Genomic DNA, 17,951 nt, shown 5'->3' with positions numbered 1-17,951 from the left:
TATATAGTATATATAGTCTCATGTCATCAGTTAGTTTTTGTTACATATATTATAGTAAGATAACGTTAAAGGAATAGGCCACCCAAAATGAAAAGTCAGACCCTCATGTTGTTCCAAACCTGTAGGACTTTGTTTATTTTGTGAAACAAAAAGGCTTTTTGCACGTAATAGTTATCCCTAGGTCATTCTAATCCACAGGTCAACAGAATTCTGGGTTATTTTGTTTCATGTTTCACACTGCTCATAATTTACTCAGGGGTTAATAATTAATCATGGGTGTTCATAAATTGCAGTTTAACACTGTAACCCCAGGTGAACGTTCTTATTGTATATTTGGGCTGTCAGTGTCATTGATTGGACATGCATCACGCAACCTGTTTACATAATGGCTCTAGCACTGCACATCCTCATATTATATATTGCAGTTTTTTTTTTTTTTCCCATTGGACTATATATATTGTAGTTTGTTTTTTTAAAATGCACAGTGCTCTCTTCCACCCTCAATACCATGACTGAGGTGAGACCCTTGAGCAAGGCTCCCCAACTGCTCCCCGGGCGCCGCAGCAATATGGCTGGGTCACCATGGGCAATATGGGTCACCATACTTGGCCACATGTCACTTCATGCAGTTTTTTTTTTTTTCCTGAATAGGCTTTTTGGACTACAAAGGTAATAATAAAAGTCTCTTCTTCACTAGAACTGACTTTTATCCCCATTTTATATTTTTCCTTTTAAGTGCTGAAACAACTGTTTACACAATGTGCAGGGATTCTGTGACTGTCCGAAGCATGTAAATATGAGACACAAGATCAATTAAGAGGGTTTCATGACCTCGGGTTATAAGCGGTGATAACCCCGTTAAACTACAAGTGAGAAATGTTTCGTTACCCAGGTTTAAAAGTGGGATTTAGAATGACGATAACCCGGGATGAAGTGAATGTAATACAGTGAATGTAATGCAAATGGATTGAGTTATACTGCAAAATTCAAAAAGAGGTATAAATGATTAGCACAGAACTATCATAAATGTTGTCCATACAACTATATTCAAAGTAGTCTACACTTTTTCTCTGACACAGCCTTCTTAATCGCCCTTGCACACATTTGAGGAACTCACAATATAAGAATAAAATGTAGGATTTAATAAAAGTCTGTCAAACCTTGTGCTGTTTCTGGCTGTGTGTAGCACCTGCTGCTCTGCACATCCTTCGTAAGAACCCTAGTGTCATAAACAATCAGCTGAAGTTTTTAACACATCTATAATACCTGCTGATTTCAGAGTAAATAAAAAAAAAAATCTGTCACAATTTAAATCAACTTCACAAAAAGGCTGTTATAAAAAAAAAAAAAATGCTGCAGATGAAAACTACAGTATGTTGGACAGACAGCAAACCTGCGGCCTGTAAGTAAGTGTCATTGCTAATTTCATATGTAAAGGTTTTCTTTAAAAACCTGTTTGATTTTAATGGTTGAGAGTGGATGCAAACGTGTTTATTTATATATATATATATATATATATGTATATACAGGTGTATATAACCCATAAACTTGCAACATATTGTAGCATAGGAAACATTACAGTACACACTTCACCTTTAAAATCCCATTGTTGATGTCACTTCCTGTATATCATTCTATATTAACAGTGTGGATAATCACTGACTGCCATTAATCAGCTAATGTAAAAAAGACACCTATTTTTTTTTATTATTATTTCTTAGTGATACCCCAGATCACAGTTGGATTTTAATAGAAAGTAAAACTATTGAATACCATGAAACTGTCATAGATGTGAGATGTGCAATTGAGGCAGAAACAACTGGTGCATAAAAGTGACTGCCCAGATGGTGTGTACACACCCATCCACCCTGGCTAGCACATGAAACGGTGTGAGTTGCCTACTGATGAGACCACCAATGACTGGAGGGAAGGGTGGGCTGGACCGCTTTAAATGTCATGTCTGTGCTGCTAATTTCACGATTGTTTGAGCTTTTTTTGTTGGTGTGATTATAACGTATGCAGATTTATGCAAGTAGTAAGATAAAGCAACTGAAATGTAATGCAGAGTTGTTTAAATGAACATCATGTAATGTTATTTGATTTGTTTTCCAGGCAAAGCGAGTGGGAAGGGCACGGAGAGTTTGCCACATCACAGGGATGTTCCAGAAAGTTCCAGTCACTGTCTGCCCTGCCAAGAAGGCTGTGATTTCTGCAAAGACGACGTGCCCTGCGTGGCCCGGGGTGACGGCGCCCTGCGTATGGCGGTTCTCTCCTTCCAGGGCTTGTGCATGCTGGTGGATTTCATCAGTATGGTGCTGCTCTACCATTTCCGCAGGAACAAGGTGAGCATGCGCTGCCGGAGGGAGCTAATTAAAATGGCAACTGTTTCCGTGAAGCACATCCTGTTCTTATTGACACCGGGGTGTTTCCATGCTGAGTTACATTATAATTAGTCACTCGTACTCCGAGTGTACAGTATTCTATTTGTTAGGTGACATTTAATTCCTTGTTAAATTAGAAACAAAATGGTTTTAAGATACATTATTATAAAAAATGTTGCAAGTGTGTTCTACGTTATGCTACGTTATACATGTCTGCGGCTACATTTCTACAAAATGATTTAACTTTGCTTCTTGCACGTTTCACAAAACATTCAAAGTAAAAGGACCATTGAGTGGCACTAAAAGTGCTGTAAATTTATCCAGAACAGATGAATGTGATTTGTTGGTTTTTGTCCGTATTGTGGCAGTTCAAAAGTAAAATACTAAAAGCTTAATTGCGTTCGAAAATAATGTTCCACCTACACTCAACCTAACTGATAATGTTAACAAAGACAAACTTAAGACAAAAAATGCATTTGCTAAAGAAACCATATTATTTTAGCTTGCTTGTACAGTTTTTTTTGTGCTCTTTTATTTGTGAATTGGGTGTCACAGGTGCTTCACATCGCAAGTGCAGCAGGTGAGCTAGCGAGGAAGTTTACTACATCAGAAAAGCTATACATATATAATACATAGGTTATGTGATGTAAACGTCAAAATGTATTCATTTACAAATCAATCGCTATTGTAAATAATTTTGAGATTGACAGTATTGTGCACAGAATCACACAAAAACAACTCTTACATAATTGATGATCTGCCACTGCAAGCAAAATTTCAGTGACAAGGAATAAAAATTGTTGGCATTTTATTTCCTCCAGTGTTTATTTCAGATGTAAACTGCAGTGAAATGTATGCACAGGTACATTTTTGGAGTTTTTCAAACATGTAGTTAGAGGCACATATTTCCAATGAGCCTTGGTTTCGTCATGTAACGACATCTTTGTTTTCATCTGTCAACTCTGCTCAGTTGAATGACTAATTCATTTCAACATAATTGCAAAAGTACAATATACTAATCACTGCAGGTTGTCACTTTGCACTTTGATTTTACTTCAGAATTTAAGGCAGCATGCCAAGGAATGGCGTATTTTAAGCTTATATGAGTTAAGGAGATATTTAGAGCAGAGACAGGTTAAGACACAAACAAGACAGAGAGAATGGAGTTTCTAGGAAACTCAATGAATGGATTGCACCATTAGAGGGAAAGAGACAACATTTTCAGAGGAATTACAGAGGAAGGAAAAAGAGGTGTTATTTGCTGCAAACTATTACCTTAGGAAAGGGAGAGATCGCTCTAGCCATTCTTCACAGAGATCTTGTTTTTCTACAGTGCCACAGTGTTTTCCATGACATCATATGTAATGGATAATGTACATTCAGACAATCTTTATCACAAAATAAACCCCAACATGGAGAATAGAATCTGACATAAAGATGAGGCTGACTTCATTATCCTTCTTACTACATGGCGCAGTTTATTATCTCTCAGAAATAAATGTGCAAAAATTGTACCTTTAGGGGTACAATAGCTTATCACTGGGGCAGTACCCTCAAAGGGACACCTTTGTACCTTATTTACCCCAAAAGGTGTAAATTAGTACCATAAGAGTACTACTCTAAGGTAGTAACATGCACCCGTTATGGGTAAAGAAGATACAAAGGTGTCCCTTCAAGCGTACTGCCCCAGTGATAAGCTGTTGTACCCCTAAAGGGTTTTTCCATATTTATCTGATAGAGTGTGATAACTGAGAGAACTGATGGTACTGAATGAAATGAGAGACTATATTGACTAAGTATATGGTCAAAAAACACTATTATGATTTATGCAAATCACTTTTTTTTATGTAAATTATTTCAATTAAAGGGTTAGTTCTACCCAAAAAATTTAAATTATGTCATCCATTTTTTTTTCAAGCCCATAAGGCTTTTATTCATCTTTGGAATGCAGATATTTATAATATTTTCTCTCATAATTTTTGTCCATCCATTGAAAGTCCATGCAATCGAAATGTTCATTTAAAAAAAAAAAAGTTAATAAAGCCATTGTAAAAGTAATCCATATGAATCAAGGTTTAATCCAAGTCTTGCAGTATGAAGAGACACAATCTGATGAACAGATTTAATTTAGACTTTCATTCATATATAAACGCTGATAAGCACACATACATGGAGCACATAAAATATGGTCAACGGCAGATCAAATAAACTTGCTTGACACACAAGAACGAACCTCATTGGTTGTCACGCGTCAAGCAAATGTGTTTGTGCCTTTAGGAGAATTTTCATTTTTACCCTTTAAGATGTATATTTCATTTTCTTAAAGGGGTCATATGATGCTGCTAAAAAGAACATTATTTGGTGTAATGAAATGTGTTTATGTGGTTTAAAGTAAAAAAAACACATTCTTTTCCACATACTGTACATTATTGTTTCTCTATGCCCCGCCTTTTTGAAATGCGTCGATTTTTACAAAGCTCATCGGTCTGAAAAAGCGAGGTGTGCTGTGATTGGCCAGCTATCCAATGCGTTGTGATTGGCCGAATACCTCAAGCGTGAGACGGAAATGTTACGCCCCTCACATACTGTTGATGCCGTGTCCCGGCCGGAGCGACGAGACAAAAACATTAAAACCCATTACAAACGAGGCATTTGTTGCATCCAGTGGGGACATAATTACTGATTATAAAGACTTATACTGTCTTTTTACACGTTGCGTTGCATTGCATCGTGCCGTGCCGTGCCGCGTAAACATAAAACTCTGTCTGCATTTTTGATCAGAGAAATGACAAACAACAAGTGCTACTCTACTGCCCAAAACTCGCGTTTGAATCATCAGTGGCAAATCATTTTAAATGAAAACGTAATTACAGACTGTGAGTCAGAACTGCCGACATGTTAGTCTAATGTTACTCTCCCAGGATCAGTAAACAGTCCTCCATAAAATGCGCTGCACACATCTGAATATTTGGGTTGAACTGTTCTGGAACAGTGTTGTAAATAAAACTTAACCACTGATTTCTAGTCGTGTCCTCTTTTGGAAGACCAAACAAAGTAGTTTTGCTTTCACAACGAAAAACACAGCGGCCTAGCGGAGGCCCCGGCTTAGCGTGAGCTGAGGCCGGGCTAGAGTGAGCTGAGGCGGTGGGCTTGAGAACGGAGCGGCCGGCGATTTCGACGAAGGAACGTCCGGAAGGACATGTGACGACCCCGGGCTGGACTCCGCTTCGTCCACGGGCCCCAAGAGCTTGTAACACTCCAAAGAGAAAGGACAAATTGAAATCGCATCATATGACCCCTTTAATTTAGTTTTGTTTTTAGCATTAAACTCGAAAATGTTCTTGACAGGTTTCCTCACCCATATATTTGAATAATTTTAGCAGGTTTAGTGACTTCTGTCAATTATGGCATAAGCCAGCATGGTTTAGTTCATCTTGTAGTTTAACATTGACCTTCTCTTCGAAGATGTCAGTTAATTGAATGCCCAAACTCTGGATTGTCTCTCTGTTAATTAGATTAATTATTTTTTTTCTCTCTCAGGAGGAGTCTGTGGATTAGTGTACATATTAAGAATCTGGACAGCTACTTACTATACTTAGGACATTATTAATATATATGGAGAGTATTTCAGAAGCGTATGCCACACATGCTACTGTCTCAGCTTGACCAGACATGCAGTCTGTGGCCTGAGTAATAGTAGACTGGATTCACACTGACTGCGAGGAAGGTTCATTAATCCCTGCAGTGAGGCGCCGTTTAGGCTGTCGATATGTAGGGCACTCAGTTTTGATAGTGCCAGCATTTTAATTTACTCTGGAAGCATGCTCCGTCTGCCTGTGCTGCCTGAAAGTGATCCATAAATGCTGGAGAAGTCTAAATGGAAGCGACAGAGTTAGTATTAGAATTTTTGTTCTTTTTCAGCTCACGCTGTCAAGTGCTTTCTATTGGCCGTTTGATTTCAGAAAGCATTTGACAGCTCACCTGTTGCCTCTTAATGTGATTCTCATTTGCTCCGCTTTAAAGGATACATACCTGAGCCAGCTGGCCAGATGAAAAGTACATGCCGCAGTGAGACAGAAAAATAAATGCATTTTAGCTTTTCTGGATAACATAAATGTCTCAATGTGTAACACATGCAATATAGAGTTGAATTCCAACCTGCCACATACTTGCCTGGGCGTTTTTAGTGATACTGAAAACCTTGATTACCTGGTTCAGGTGTGTTTAATTTTAGATTGAAATTAAACTCATCTGGATAGTGGCCCTCCAGAAGAAAGATTGGGCATCCTGATATTCACTTTAGTTTCCTGATATAACACGTTTCTTTGAATGTGTGAGAATTCTGATTGATTAGCCACTATAGGTAAATAACTAGAAGAATATCAATGTGCAGTAAACGGTAAAACTATTTCTATGTTTATGATTATGGTAGTAAATTGAAACATGATGATAACATATTACAGTTTGCAAACTGAAAAATCTTAACAGACTGTCTTTGTACAACTAAAAAAACAACAACAGGAAATTAATGACACCGGAAGCTTTGCACCTTCAAGTTACAAATTGCTGCAGGTATAGTACATGTCCAATAAGGAGGATAGATACTGTACCTCAAATAATGCAGCTTGTTAAGGAGAAATGTGACCAGAATATCAGTGAAACTTGGAGGTGGACTTCTTAGCAACCACCCCGAACACCTTAGCAACTGAATAACAACACTCTGGCAGCAACCAAAGCACCTTTTGATAGCAAACACTACTAAAAAATTCTTGAAAAAGTGTAAAAATACAGTTTTTCAGTCACACTTTAGTTGGAGGACCATTTCTCACTATTAACGAACTACTCACTACGAGTTTTGCCTCAATAAATTCCTAATTTGCTGCTCGGTAAGGTAGTTAGTTAAGTTCAGTTGTTAAGTTTAGGTAGGGGGTTGTATTAAGGAATCTAAAATATGGTCATGCAGAATAAGGAATTTATATGTGCTTTATAAATAGTAATAAACAGCCAATATGTTAGTAATATGCATGCTAATAAGCAACTAGTTAATAGTAAGAACTGGTCCTTAAACTAAAGTGTTACCAGTTTTTCTTAGTTAGTTTGGTTACACTTTATTTTGGTAGTCTACTTTAGGCATTCTGTTAACTATGAGTATCTTTGCAACTACATGTCAACAAACTCTCATTAATTTGCAACTACATGTTAACTAACTCTTATTAGATTATTAGTAGATTGATAGATTAGGGTTAGTAGAATATGTTGACGTACTTGCAAAGTTACTTATAGTCAGTAGAATGTCTGTAGGGGACCAACAAAATAAAGTGTTAGCAGATTAAGTAGACAGTCTACAAATACTCTAATGACTGGTAGTTGACATGTAGTTACAAAGTTACTTATAGTTAGTAGAATGTCTAAAGTGGACTATCAAAATAAAGTGTAAAGTCGTGAATGTTATTCTGAAACAGAGCAGATTTATTCCAGGGCAAGGCATCAGTGTGAAGAGAACAAAGATGAATCAACGTCTGTGAACACATTAGAATAGTCCAATGAGATTGCATTTATGTGCAAAGGGATAAGTTATGCACTAGTCACAAATGGATGGTTTTCCACTGACCCATTTCTAGCAAAATAATAGTTTAAAGAGAGGTTTTCCAATGTGATGTTGTTTTTGATGTGTTTCAGAGTATCAGAGCGTCAGGACTCATCTTGCTAGAGGCCATCTTGTTTGGAGCACTCCTCCTGTACTTTCCGGTAAGCTTTAATGACTGCACCCATTTTTATTATGTACTTTATTACTTTAGGCGTGTTAAAATTAATGGCACTTTGGTGACTAATATTCTTAGACTTGTGCTGCAATGTAATGTAGCCATTAGAAGGAGAATGCCTTTTTAATGGCACTAATTTAAGCATTAAAGAAATGTTCCGGGATCAATTTGAGTTAAGCTCTATGGACTCCTGTCATGATCATGAAATGCTGTTAAATCTGGTAATTTATGCATATGTGTAAGAATAAAAAGGGACTTTTTACATGGAGAAAAGTCGGTCCACAGGAAGTACATCATGACTGCATACACTGAGCTTGTTTTAATCCAGGAAAATTCTAAAATACAGCAAAAGTCACATTTACAAAGGCATTGGCATTATAGAATAATACAGATGTTCACATTGAACATGATGCAGAATATGCACTGAAGCAATCTAGGATAAAATAAGGGCTGAGCTAATTCACTGATGGACAGTCTCTGCTGTCCATGTGTCGATGAAGTATTGATTTAGACAGATGTCGTTGTGTGCTTTATTCAGCAGAGCCTTTTGGCTTACAGTAATTGCAGTTTAGTGGCATTCACAGGAAACTGTGGGCTTGTCTTAACATGGAAGGGTAAATATAATTAAAGTGAACTGATTTAGAGGCGTGTAATTAAAGCAATTAGCACATACAAGGTCCTGATGATGGAAGACCATTTTAGCCTCGCTCTTTATTTGACTGTAATTCTTTTCTCACAGACGTTGGAATCTGCTGTGTGCATGGAAGGCATATATAAGATCAGATTTTTTTGTTTTTTGGCATCTGATTTGGGAAACTTGCAAATAAGATGGTGTAACTTTCATTTTTAATGAAATTAAATCTAATTTGTTATAATGTTAATTTAGTATCGAGAGAATTAATTTTTTTATATTTTGAATGAAATTTTCTTTTGTATTTTTCAGTTTTATTTTAATTTTATTTAAAGTTTTAGTCATTTAGTTTTTTTGTCTTTTTTTTTTTTTAGTTATTGTTTTTTTTTTATATGCATGTATAGTTTTTATTCATTTTTGATTTAAATGTAGTTATTTTATTACATCAAATTAAACTAAATGAAAATGAGAAACATTGGCCAATAGCTGGAGTAAAATAAGTTCAAAGCTTTTTATATTATATTTTAATAATTTTATTTCAGTTAATGTTTATTTTGTTAAATAATGACACAATGGTTTTAGTTAACTATAACACTGATATGATAGATAAAAAAAAACTTACAAAACAACTGTTATCACATTAAATAATTACGATTAAATAGTTTTATTGACTGACAGCTCTAATTTAAAGTGAATATTATCAGACAGGACAAAAAATCAGCTAGGTGTCAAAATATTAGGTCTGTACATTTGGTTTAGCAGTGTTCATGCAGCCTATAAGAATGCGTCTGTTCTTTTAGAACTGATTCAGTTCATTTCCCCTCTGATTCAGTTTGTAGTTTAATCTGAAGCTCAGAGACTGATAGATCTGCCCGCTCACGGCCCACCGTCTAGCTCATCTGAAGCAGATAGAAGCTCCGCCTGTCTGTTCTGCTGCGATTGCTCCCAATCTAAATATAGACTGGAACATTTCTCCACTCCTTCTCCCCCTCTTCTAATTTAAATAATTCTAGTGTTATCAAGAAGCAGAGATGTATCTCATCTTGTTCCCCTGGCATTCTGCTTTGTGGAGTAATGCAATTCTTTCAGCTCGCACCCCTCTCCTACTGCTGAGCATGTCACATGCAATAACTTCACTCTACGGTGTCTGGAATAAAGCGGGGGATGTGGAGTGAGAGAGAGGGGGGAAACTGAATTACATGTGCACACACAGACACACACACACACACACACACACACACACATGCTTTTCTGGCTGCCTCTTCATCCCTGGCCATGCAAAAGTCATGGGGTACCTGTGTGAATTTTGAACCATCCACAGATTCGCTTTATACTCCATATCTGATGCTTGTCATTTTCTAAGTCACATTAGCAGCCAATGCCTAACAGCTTTATTTTCTGGTAACTTATCGGGTTTTACATTGTGTAACAAGGACACATTAACTCTTTTCCTGCCAGAGTTTTGTTCTTAAGTTGCCAGCTGGGACCAGCATTTTGGATCATATTCACAAATATTTCATGACCCCCAGAATATTTTAATGTATGAATATGTAAATAAATATAAAAAAAAAAAACAGATCCTTTTTTAAAGGGATATTTCACCCAAAAATGAAACTTTTTTTCATCATTCACTCACCCTCAAGTTGCTGGAACCAATGTTGGAAACCAAACAGTTGACAGTAGCCATTGACTTCCATAGTATGGGCAAAAATACTATGGAAGTCAATGGCTACCGTCAGCTGTAACTAACATTCTTCAAAATATCTTCTTTTGTGTTCAGCACGAGAAAGTACGGAGCCCCTAAAGGGACATGGTGGTGGAAATTTTTTTTTGCGTTCTCTCGCAAAACCTTTGCGTTCCCTCGGAAAACGTTTGCGTTCTCTCGCAAAGATATTTAAGTTCCCTCACAAAACTTTTGCGTTCCCTCGCAAAACTTTTGCGTTCTCTCGCAAAGATATTTAAGTTCCCTCACAAAACTTTTGCGTTCCCTCGCAAAACTTTTGCGTTCTCTCGCAAAGATATTTTGCGTTCTCTCGAACCAGTTGAGTTCGGACAAACACTTCCTGTTTACTTTACAGCTTGTAAGTTAGTGGTTCATACAGCTCGTACGTTCATAATGGAGTGGTTCAATAAAAAGAGTTTTATTTTAAACTTGGACTCAAGTTCAAATACAGTCAGCTTTGCTTATAGTTTAAGGCACGGTTTTGGGACATTCTAAAACGCTTAATGTGGCTTAATGTACTATAACAGTGACACTGGAGGCCCAATTAGTTATTAGGCCTAATAAATACTATTAATACTAATAACAATTGTAATATTAATGACCTTATTAATAGCATTACTATCAGTAAAGCAGATAATGCAATGTTTCTCCCCCATTTAAAACCATTAGGCTATAGAAAATGCTTAAGGGAGGCTAATGGACGAAGACGGTATAGGCTAAAACCAAAATATGGTACACAGTTTATTAATAAAATATAGCCTATTATGCACTGGAAAGCAGACAAGCCCAGAATAGCAACAAGCCAAAACCTAATTTAAAGCGAAACTGAACGTATGGGCTCACGTACCGCTCATATTCAGCACAAATCCAAATGTTTCCATATTCGCAATGTATTTGAAGCTAAACCATTATTTATTAAATTAACTGGGCTTTGTACGTTCCAATATCGAAGGAAAAAAAATCATAATGAACAAAAATGTGCCGCGCTGGAGTGGACCGGGGCTCACGCTGTACGGCACAGACTATAATACAGATTATTTAAATTGACTGTGTAACATTTTATCTGTATTGGTGATTCTATGTTTTATTTTAATAATGAACAGGCCGTTTGCTATGAATATGTGCGCATGAGGCGCCGGCGCTGAAACATAAAATACTCTGTCACTTACAGTAGGGCATAATTCAGCAATATTAAGTGTACATTTTACATTTTAAATGTAGCCTACATTTGTTTGTTATATTTTACAAGGAAATAATAGTTCCAACGAAATCTGCAACAGAACTGGTGTGCGTCTCCAAGCAACAGCAGTGTTTCGTTAGTGAATGAATCTGCAGCTTTGAATGATTCGGAGAGTCAGTACTGATTAATAACCCTTTCATAACTACAACCATTTGCTTCGTTACTGAAGGAATGAATGAATGAATGAATGAATGAATGAATGAATGAATGAATGAATGAATGAATGAATGAATGAATGAATGAATGAATGAATGAATGAATGAATGAATGAATGAATGAATGAATGAATGAATGAATGAATGAATGAATGCTTCGCCTTCCTCATAAGACAGTGACTTGCTGCCACCTACTGACTATTTTAGTTTTGAATCTACAAGTAGGCTATAACTTTGTTTTGCCATTATTTATTGCTTTATTTATTATGTTAATAATACACTTAATGAAATGTCAAGAATATGACATAAAACATGACATACAATTAATAAGGCTAGAAATCCTTTGCCTCTATAACAGTAAAAATGCACATGTAAATCAATTTAAGGGGGCAAATATTGTCCCTTAATGGAAAAGGTGTGACTGCGGTCTAAGTGGGGGTACTCAGAAGAATGTTAGGCTAAATGCCCTAGGGGGTACGCCATTGTAAAAGGTTTGAGAACCACTGGCTTAATGGATTACTGCGTTGATTGCCTGTAGTATATTTTTAATAAAATTTGGACTTTTTATATCACTGTCTTCTTATATTAAGCCACGTTAAGCGAGGTTTTCTATGGGGAAGAAACCTCTTATCATGCAATTCAGCTCATATGGGCTCATCTGCTTTCATGTAACAGAATATATTTTTAATAAGTTCTATAGCATATTTGGTCTTTTTTTTTTATCACCGTCTTCATTAAGACGCGTTTTCTTTATGGGAGGAAAATGCTTCTGTTCTTCTGGGCTTACCTGCTTTCATGTATAATTTATTAATAAACTGTATACCGAATTCGGCATTTTATACCACTATCTTAGTCCATTAATTAAGCGTTTTCTTTCTATGAGGGATACTCTTAAAGTGCAATTCAATTTACCGGGTTACGTTCATATTCTGGGCTATTCTGCTTGTCTGTATGCTTTATTAATAAGGTATGTACTGAATTTAGTCATCCAGTGGTTTACATTAAGCGTTTTAGAATGTCCCAAAACCATGCCTTGATAAGCATGCACTGACTATTTCGTCCAAGTTCAAAACAAAACCCTATGAACCGCGTCATTGTGAACGTATGGAGCTGTATGAACCACTACAATCTGTAAAGTAAACAGGAAGTGTTTGTCCGAACTCAACTGGTTTTGCGAGAGAACGCATACGTTTTGTGAGGGAACACAAAAGTTTCTCAAGGGAACGCAAAAAATCTGAAAAATATTTTTCCTCCCACCCCAAATTTTTTCACTCAATCTGATTTTTTTCCACCACCATGTCCCTTTAGGGGCTCCGTAAGAAAGAGACTCATACAGGTTTGGAACACGTCGAGGCTGAGTAAATGATGACAGAATTTTCATTTTAGGGTGAACTATCCCTTTAACACCCGAATGTGGGGATACGTTTAATAAAAAAATAAATAAAAATATTTTCACCTCCAAAGACTGCACAGTCAAAGACCTCTTTGTGGACATCAGCAATTTTCTCCGTAATATTACGCTATTTTGATTAAGATGCTGTTGTATTTTTGGTGATCATTTTTGGTGACCTGTGTGTAAACAACTTTTGTCCACTCCTTCTGAATTACACAGACCATCTTCTTCACACATATTTCGGAAGGTGCGTTCAGAACAGCTCCCCCTACTGTATAACAGTATAAACTAGGATTGCAGGAATAAGTCGTCAATGGCAGGAAAGGGTTGTGTCATAAATGACAAAAAAAAACTTGTCAATGCCAGGGAAAGAGATAAAGTAAAGTGTTTCCAGAAAATCTGTTTTCAGCATTCAGAAGAGTTTAACATTACACAAAATATTTGTTAACAATTCTTCTCAGAGCTACACCATCCCACTAGTATATTTTGAAACAAAAAAAATGTCTGATTATTGTGGGCCAACATGATGGAGTTTGCATTATAAGCAGGATAATGAGAACTATTGGAAAAGTGGGTCTTAGCTACAGGACGGTTCATTTGGAAAAAAGGGCTTTGGATAGATGCTTTAAAAATTCTCAATTTATGTTCCACTGAAAAAATAAAACAACATACCGAATTACTCCTTTAATATTTGCTAAAATCCTAGAGGGGCCAACTCCAGGTCTCTCATTTTCAAGCATCTCTCTCATTTATCTCCATTGGGAAGTGATTCCTCCCTCGTGCCTCAAATCCCTCATACGTCTTACACACCTTCCCTCCATGCTGAGTATTTCCACCATCCATTAATTTGTGTGTGAGTGTGAAACCCCCATAGGTACAGTCTTCACCTTAGGTCTGCTTTCTTTTCCACCAGCAGTCGCCACCTTTTTTCCTCCTCCCACTCCAGTTGTCCTCTTCTTTCACCTCTATGTCCAAATGGCCTGGTGCCACTCTGACCCTGGAGCCCGGCCCATCGGGAGGCTAATGACACTGCCGTGCTCTAATACGTTTTGACCGGCACAGGATGAGGTGTGGCCTTATGCTTTTGGTCAGTCCAAGTCACTGCCTTTGCATGGAATAAGTGGATCAGAGAACACCCGTTGTTCTCCTGTCTGTGCACCTGGCTTCACAATCTTAAACCAATCTTCCGCCTTATGTTACCAATCCATGCGAAAAAAAGAAGCACAGTTTAGCATACTTTAAAAGTACTTATTACGGCAATTATATACTTAAAAAAAATATACTTAAGTGTGAACTGAATGTAATGATTTAGAACGCTTAACAGCATGTTATTTACTATTAAATACAAATATATTATAGGTTAAATTTATATTAACTTGTGTTTCATGTATTTAAATGTTTTTAATACATTACATCACTTGCTCCACAATGGATCTTCTGCAGTGAATGGGTGCCGTCAGAATGAGCTAATAAAAACATCACAATAATCCACAAGTAATCCACACCACTTCAGTCCATTTAACATAACAGATGTTTACATATACTACACAAGACAAAATTATTAAATAAAAAAAATAAATACCTCCATTCAAAAACTTACTGTACGTATACCCTTGAATATTAATTATCTGTCATTACCTGGATGATCCAGGTAATGAGTCTGTTGTTTGTCCTGAGCAGTTAAACTGCCTGCTGTTCTTTAGAAAAACTCCATGTCCTTCACATTCTTTGGTTTTCCAGCATCTTCTGCATATTTGACACCTTTCCAACAATGACAATATGACAATATACGTATATTGAGGCATAGTAATGCTCAGGTAATGTTGCGGTATCATACTTTACATGTTTTTCAGGCAGCCACTTGCTGTCTAAGCAGGTGGTTCTTGGCCAGAATAAGGTGCAGTAAAAACAGGACTTAATGCTGATGCTCAAAAGTCATTTTTTTTATACACACTAACACTAACAACACAAACATGTCTCTTGCTGTATTTCCCATCTCTTTTTTCTCTTTCCCACACAAAGCACGGGTCACATCCCTATTAACCTAGTGTTATCAGAAATATCTCAGTGGATTTGGTGATGACGGGGAAGGGAACAGTGCACGGCTCTGACGGAGAGAAAACCCTTGACTCCGTGGAGGCCAAACTAGATGTAATTTACACGCCACAAGACTCGGGGGACACAACACTAGCCATTACCTCCTATTCCTGCCCCCGAATGTTGGAAAGAGGAGCCAACTACTCCCCACATTATCACCAATCAGATTAATGTTAGCTAGGCCTCAAAAAGACTAGCACTTCTAACATCTTAGCCAAGTTGTTCTGCGTAGGTTCTGTTTGACCCATGACAATCTTCAGTATCTTGCTAAAGTAGTTATTCCCTTTGTAAACTTTTCCATTAATTCAAAAGAAGCCTTCATGGATCAGAAACCGCCAGACTCCACGCTTCACCGCCGTCCTTAATTAGACCTGCTACAGGAATGACCTCTGCTAGCGCTCAATTATTTATGGTGTTTTGGGAAAAAGGTGCACACTCTCTCTAATCCTGCATTTGTCCATCTGGTAAATGAGAGCTTAGAAGCTTCCCAGGGGTCAAGGATGGATGGCATAAGGTCACTGCTAGGAAACAGGAATTAGAACACTTAATATAAGACCTTTGAATGCAGCTACACGAGAATCGCCCCAATGATTGATTGAATGGATTGGCTAGCATTATGTTCATGCATAAAAATCAAATGTTTACAATGTTTCTTCTTCTTGTCTGAAGGACAGGAATCTCTTGCATTATTGATTGCGCACCTACACACACTTCTCACCACATCTTCAAGAACATAAGGCAATTTGTTGGAATATGTGTGGGTTTCCACGAAAACTAATCCAGCATCAATAAGCAGATGGTCTATGTTCTGACCTTGAGCTGTCTGTCTCATTGATCTCTGCCTTAGTCAGCTTTATCATTCATGCTTTTGAGCAACACACCAATAACATTTTAACGCTTGTCTACCAATAATAGAATACATTTATTAGTTATTCTAAACACCTATATTGTACTCTTTGCGGTTTAGACACTTATCAAATGCCATGAAAATGGACAACTGTCATGTCCCATTACTTTTTTTTTTAATGTTTAGATGTGCATTTTTTGAGACATGTATTTGCTACACTATTATATTAAAAAATATAATAGTATTTTATATAATTGAAAGTAGCTAAAGTTTTAAACACTTTACACACTTCATCAAACGTTTTGACCTTCTGTATCTAATAATTAAATGGCATTAATCTGTTGAATTGGTATTCTATTAAAGTAAAACATTTTAATACTTCAGCATTTTATGTTATCACATTATTTCTCTCAATGAAATAAATAAATAAATAATTACATATATACATAATGTCACGCCCCTGGACTCTGTCTGTGTGTCTAGGGGCGAGACGTGGGCTGATGACATCATTGTTTCAGAAAATATACGGATTCGCTGTCCACACGAAAACGCAAGGGTGGCGTTTTCAGATTTATCCACTCTTGGACCCGGTTTAAAAAAGTATAGGTTTCAAAAAATATTTATGCGTATACAGCTAAATGCGTCTCCGTGTGGACGGGGCCCTAGTTTCTCTCTCATGTTAATTGTTCATTGCTCCCAGGTGTGTCTCGTCATCCCCTTGCCAAGTCAAGTATATAAAGAGTGTTCTGTTCCGTGTTTCCTTTGTCCGGTGTCTATCGTCCATTGTGCTACATGTATTCCCTGTTTCGGATATTAAAATACTGTTGATTGTGATTCTCCTGCGTTCCTCGTTCCTCGTTCCCTTCCGTAGGCAATCGTGACAGAACACCAGACCTAAACAGTGTTATTTGCGTGTTTCCCCCAGTTTTTGTTTTCCGTGTTTTTTACAATGTTTGTTTTATGTTTTCCCCGTGTTTCTATGGATCCCCTCACCTGGAAGTTTACCTCCCTTGCCCAAAAGGACCTTTCCCTATTGGAGTATGCGGTTGAGTTCAGCCAGCTCGCCATTTTAACGGCGTTCGACGACGCTACGCTGAACTCACTGTTCTGGATGGGGGCAAATTACCATCACCCCATCGACCTCCCAGACACCACTGGACTGAGCTGGAGGGAAGAGATCATCCAGTGTCTGGAGAGTGTCTACCCCCGATCGGAAAAACGGCCAGACCCTGAGCCCAGCCCACCATCTCCCCACTGGGCGGAGCTCAAGCCTAGGCCCACCGCTGACGGAAAGCCAGAGCCCGTTGCGACCGACGAGCCATCGCATAGGAGTGTGACAGAGCTGAGGATCGCCACAGAGCCGGAGCCTCACGGATCGTCAGACCAGGTGCGAGAGCCGACTACAACGCCCGCCACGAGGGAGAAAGCAGTGGACAGAGAGAGCCTCCTCCATGGCTCCTAGCTCCCTCCTCTCCGCCGTGGCCCATCAGTCCACTGGCTCCACTGGGCTCCCTTGTCCCTCCGGCTCCGCCTTGGTCTGTTGTCGACCATCCGTCGCCTCGAGACTCCACTCCTCCGGCTGCGCCTCGTCCCTCCGTCCCTCCGGTTTTGTCAGGCTCCTCCATCCCTTCGGCTCCTCCTCAATCTTCTGTCGCTCCGGCTCCACCACGGCCTTCTGGATCCCCGCTTCCGCCTCGGTCGCTGGAGCCATCTGCTCCTCCT

At 38.1% G+C, this 17,951-nt stretch overlaps 1 protein-coding gene across 1 annotated transcript in view; it reads left to right on the top strand.

The window, feature by feature from the left end:
* Positions 1-17,951, top strand: part of LOC107675282 (probable G-protein coupled receptor 158) — a 93,514-nt gene that overhangs the window by 32,612 nt on the left and 42,951 nt on the right. Inside the window, exons 3-4 of the mRNA XM_016469581.1 lie at positions 2,113-2,342; positions 8,061-8,129. Coding sequence (XP_016325067.1) covers positions 2,113-2,342; positions 8,061-8,129 — 299 coding nt within the window. The remainder of the gene's footprint in view (positions 1-2,112; positions 2,343-8,060; positions 8,130-17,951) is intronic.

Source organism: Sinocyclocheilus anshuiensis, unplaced genomic scaffold (assembly GCF_001515605.1).
Source record: "Sinocyclocheilus anshuiensis isolate Anshui unplaced genomic scaffold, SAMN03320099.WGS_v1.1 scaffold1090, whole genome shotgun sequence".
Lineage (NCBI taxonomy): Eukaryota > Metazoa > Chordata > Actinopteri > Cypriniformes > Cyprinidae > Sinocyclocheilus > Sinocyclocheilus anshuiensis.
Note: the sequence above shows the minus strand (reverse complement) of the source record. Positions and strands in the feature narration are given on the sequence as shown.